The sequence below is a fragment of the Mus caroli genome, chromosome 5, assembly GCF_900094665.2.
Source record: "Mus caroli chromosome 5, CAROLI_EIJ_v1.1, whole genome shotgun sequence".
NCBI classification, from domain to species: domain Eukaryota; kingdom Metazoa; phylum Chordata; class Mammalia; order Rodentia; family Muridae; genus Mus; species Mus caroli.
Window position 1 is genome coordinate 79,555,758 of NC_034574.1, and position 4,964 is coordinate 79,560,721.

Genomic DNA, 4,964 nt, shown 5'->3' on the forward strand with positions numbered 1-4,964 from the left:
CCATTGTGTAAATGTACCACATTTTCTGTATCCATTCCTCTGTTGAGGGGCATCTGGGTTCTTTCCAGCTTCTGGCTATTATAAATAAGGCTGCTATGAGCATAGTGGAGCATGTGTCCTTCTTACCAGTTGGCACACCTTCTGGATATTTACCTTTTCTATTGGCCTTAAATGTGTATTGTCACTTTCCCAAAGTGACAATTCCCTTTTGCCTCAACTTCAGAGAGCCTTTTGTGAACATGACAGTAGCGATTTGGAGAAATGGTAGGCTAAGAGGAAGCATACAAAGGAAATGTAATGGTCACACTTTTCTATCCTACCTAATACCTTCTGTTTTTAATTCTTGTGTGTGTGTGTGTGTGTGTGTGTATGTGTATGTGTACACGAGCATGTGTGCATTAGAGTGTGTGTATGTCTGTGTGTGTGCTCATTCACATGCACAAAAGCTAGAGGAGGAAGTTGGGTGTCCTCTACTAAAAACTCATTACAAATTCATTCACTCATCTTTCATTGAACCTTAAGCTAGATAGGCAGCAAGTCCCAGACATCCTCCTGTCTCCACTGTACCTTCCCAGGCTCAGTAACAGGAGGGCATACCTACACTTAGCTTATCCCATGAGTTCTGAGGAATTTTACTTAGATCTTCATACTTGTGAAGCAAGTGTTCTTACATATCCATGGCTCATAATTTAATTCTTGATAGCATATGCGGACATATATCTTATCTCAAAGAGCAAGAACGTGAAGGTTGTGAATAAGTCATGTATAGCACTGAGACATTTCTTAAGCATGTTCCCAAAAAGTAAGAAGAGGAGAGGTTTCTCAGATCAAATATATTTGGTAAGAAATATAAAAATTATTTAGGTAATGTTGAATGGAACCTTCCTTTCTGAACATTTGGTGATTTCAAATGAAAAGTAAATCAGGGAGCATGCCCCCTCTCCCCATTTTCTATATAACCTGGTCACTAGCAGACTTATTGTGTCACATACCACTTAGGTCTTAAACAGTGGTAGCTAACGAATTCATGGAATGAAAAATTCCATATATACTCTTCACCAGCATCTCTTCCGATTTCTTAGATCCTCCTGTTTCTCAGAAGGGGCATAAGACATGCCTGTGGGGGTGTTCTCACCAGTGTAAGACCTCATTGCTAAAGAGTTGTCAGGAGAGCTGACAACACAGAAAACCAAGGAAACCGTCTGTGTCTCTCTGTCTGTGTGTGTGTGTGTCTCTCTCTCTGTGTGTGTGTGTGTGTGTGTGTGTGTTTCTCTCTCATTCATAACCCAGAGCTGGTGATGGTGAGGGCAAGGCAAAAAGGAGAAAACTATTTAAAATGTCATTGTGAGTTGAGAACAAAGAATGTTTTCTGTGGGAAAGGACAATGAAGATCGGGTTGTGCTAATTCAGAGAACTAAGAAGGACCTCCCATCTGCAGAAGAAACCTCAGCTCCTCATCTATTTACCCTGAACCTGGGGATGCAAATTGGAAATCAAAACCGGACTTAAGGGGGCTCAACTGTGAGAAGCTTGACACTGTTGGATGAGAGTGTGAGTGGAAGGCTGCAGAGAACACTTGGCCACCATTGATGTTCTCCATGCCTGTGGAGGGGGAAGTCACTGACGTTACCACTGCTTGATCTTCATTCCATCTGGCCTCAGAGGTGGGACTTACTCCCAGTTATCCAAAGCACAGTGGAAACACACATCCTCTGATGCCTGCTGACCTTAATTAGTGAAATTAGTTTCCAGTTCTGCCTTTTAGATCTCCGCCCTTTTCAGCAAAATAGTATTTTCTACCTCTACCCTGAAGCAGCAAAACATGACTTCCGATTGTCCTAGCTTTAACTTCAAAATCTTTATTAAATATTGTTGAGCTTAGTGTTTGAATCAGTGATGGAACCACATGCGGCTTAAAATTAATGCAGAATGATTGAACAGGCAACTGACTGGCAATAGTATACATCATTTTTAAAAATTAACCCGATTAAGGAAAGGTCAACCAGAGACTGCCCCACCTGGGGATGCATCCCATATACAGTCACCAAACCCAGACAGTATTGTGGATGCTAAGAAGTGCTTGCCAACAGGAGCCTGATATAGCTGTCTCCTGAGAGGCTCTGCCAGAACCTGACAAGTACAGAGGCGGATGCTCACAGCTAACCAATGGACTGAGCACAGGGTCCCCAATAGAGGAGTTAGAGAAAGGACTGAAGGAGCTGAAGGGGTTTGCAACCCCATAGGAAGAACAACAATACCAACCAACTAGCCCCCCCAACCCCAAGAGCTCCCAGAGACTAAGCCACCAACCAAGGAGTACACATGGAGGGATCTATGGCTCCAGCTGCATATGTAGGAGAGGATGACCTTGGACGAGTAAGAATTAGATGAGTTAACAAAGGTGTAGAGGGCATGTAGTGAGCATGCAACTTTTCTGGGAAAAATAGAAAATATAATATTTCATTGATAATTTACCAGTTAGTAATTTTTAACTCTGAAGATGGTTTTAGGATATGTCGTGTACTAGACTTAACAAATGAGCAAGGTAACTGAAACAATTATCCAAAAAAAAAAAAAATTAAAATCTAAACTACAAATATTTGTAATGGAGTTATCGAGAACTACCTTTTCCTCTAAATGTCAGAGATGAATTTAGTTTTTGCTTATTATTAAGCTAGAGGAAGAGAGGGTTGTATAGGCTTCTGAGAACTTGATCCCAATTTCAGATGAAGAACGCACTTGGCATTATATCATATCTTTTGAAATGGTGTGAATATGGCTATTTGGAGGGGGGGGGGAATCTAAACAGAGAGTTCTGTAGTTTGCAATTTGTTCCACCAAAGCCAGCCCAAGGACAGAGATGAAATTACAGACTCTATGGAGGAGACATCCAGGTTTATTACAGCACAAACAACAGGCATGGGAATCAAATGTTACATTTCCAAGACTTTCCAGCATGTTTCTTATTCATGAAGAAATAGGAATTAAAACAGTATGAAGAACTGTGGTGTGCACTTTAAGGTGATTGGAGATTTGGCATAGGCTATCACAGAAATTAGTAGGCATCCTCTTGTCCTTAATCCTTATGCCTGCCTCTTAGCAGAATTTGTTGCAAATCTTCCATTTTGGGAAACTGTTCCTAAATTTGACTCAAAGCAACTACTGCTACCTAATGTTTCTTATCATGTCTATTCTTTGTTAATGAATGTGTCGCTAATGTCTAAAATAGCAACAATTGAACATTTAATATTACTCCAATAATTTACTTCCCTTAAACTGTAAAAATTCATACGTGCATAATTGTTCACTAGAAAAGAAAGCTTTTAGTGCCTATACTTACAAGACTTAATAATTTTAATAGAAAAAATGGAAAATGTAAGATTTTGCTTTATAATCTTACTGTCTATAAGCATTGGGTATAGATTTTCTAATTCAATGAATTTTTAAAAACAAGATAAACAACACAAAGTGTTCATATTGTTTGCTTTCTCATTTGTTCAGGAAATACCTGTGAGGTTTTGGCTATGTGTGAAGTACTGCTGACCCTTCAAGGAGTGTCAGAGACCACGGTTACTATACAATTTCTTTCTAAAGCACTGATCGAAATATTACTATTAAATATAAGTATTCTGAGGGGGACAAGTTTCCCAGGAAAGCTCACTGACTTGGCAGCTGTCTAATATCAAAATCTCACATCTGAAGTTCTCAGGCTGGTGCCTTCTATCTAGAGTGATGAAAGTTTATAAAGTAAATACGCCAATTCAACAACAAAACTATATACTGTATAGTTTAGGACTACTCCAAGAAATTCTGGCATCCAATGGCCTTGTGAGCCTGGAGAAGTCTCCTAACTTTTGTGTCTTTGGATTTGTTTATTAGGGTAGTCCTTGATACCTGGTCTACTGAATTCACAAGGCTTGTCTAGGCTCTTAAATGAAATAACGTATGTAAAAATACCTCAGAAAGATCATAAATATTAACAAAAATTAAATATTATCACCTTAAATATATATAAAACCAACTTTTTCCTTCTTTGAATGTGGCAAATCATATTTAAAATTTTATATTTTGTTTCCTTACTATTTAAAAGGAGTCTTGAAAGTTAGCATACTATCACCAGTCTTGATCTTCTGTTAGCTCAGTTTCTTTCAAGGAAATATGGGGTTCTTTACAGTGGACCAGATGTCTCTGAAACTCATGACTTCCTGATTTTCCTCACTCCACAAGAACCAACACACAATAAGGAGGAAAAGCTGAGGGAACAGCCTGTTGGGTTGGAGCAATGAGGACTGCTTTCACACAAATGATCATTTTCCTCTTAGATCTGAATCAAGCAGGACAAAGTGGTATTGACTTTTCCACTGCAGTCCCAATTATCCACTATTGAACTTGGAAACGTGAGATAATGCTGATTCTGAGTTGTATACAAAACATTGATTTTTGAACAGAGATTACTTACTCCATCCCACTGTGAAAATTCCAGAAACCCTTCCATCTTAAATCAAGTTTGAATTCCTTAAAGATTCCTCACCAGCTATCCTCTGGTGTGGAGAGTCTACCCCACAAGGCAGACACAGCAAAGGAGCAGGACCCAAAGAAACCAAACTGAACTTACCGATGCAGATACATCACGAATGGGAGGAAGGGATCCTGCAGGTGTCATCCACTGAACTTGACTTTCCAATCAGCTCTATGACATCCCTACATGTCTTAGAGATCTACTCCTGGAAGAAATACGGAAACAAATGACAAGTAGTTGAAATGAAACAAGTTTGACAAGTTTGAACACAGAAGACTCAGCCCATATGGCAGCCTAGAGAAAGCAGCCAGAGCAAACATACTCCCAACATAAAAGAAATAGTTTGTGCTTTCTCCTTTCTCTCTCTTTTTCTCTTTCTTTCTTTCTTTCTTTCTTTCTTTCTTTCTTTCTTTCTTTCTTTCTTTCTTTCTTTCTTTCTTTCTTT

General features: G+C 39.1%; 1 protein-coding gene across 1 annotated transcript in view; it reads right to left on the minus strand.

Annotated features, from left to right (window-relative positions):
• LOC110294877 (transmembrane protease serine 11A) overlaps positions 1-4,629 on the minus strand; it is a 48,350-nt gene extending 43,721 nt beyond the window's left edge. The window contains exon 1 of the mRNA XM_021163354.1: positions 4,616-4,629. Coding sequence (XP_021019013.1) covers positions 4,616-4,629 — 14 coding nt within the window. The remainder of the gene's footprint in view (positions 1-4,615) is intronic.
• Positions 4,630-4,964: the final 335 nt, after the last annotated feature.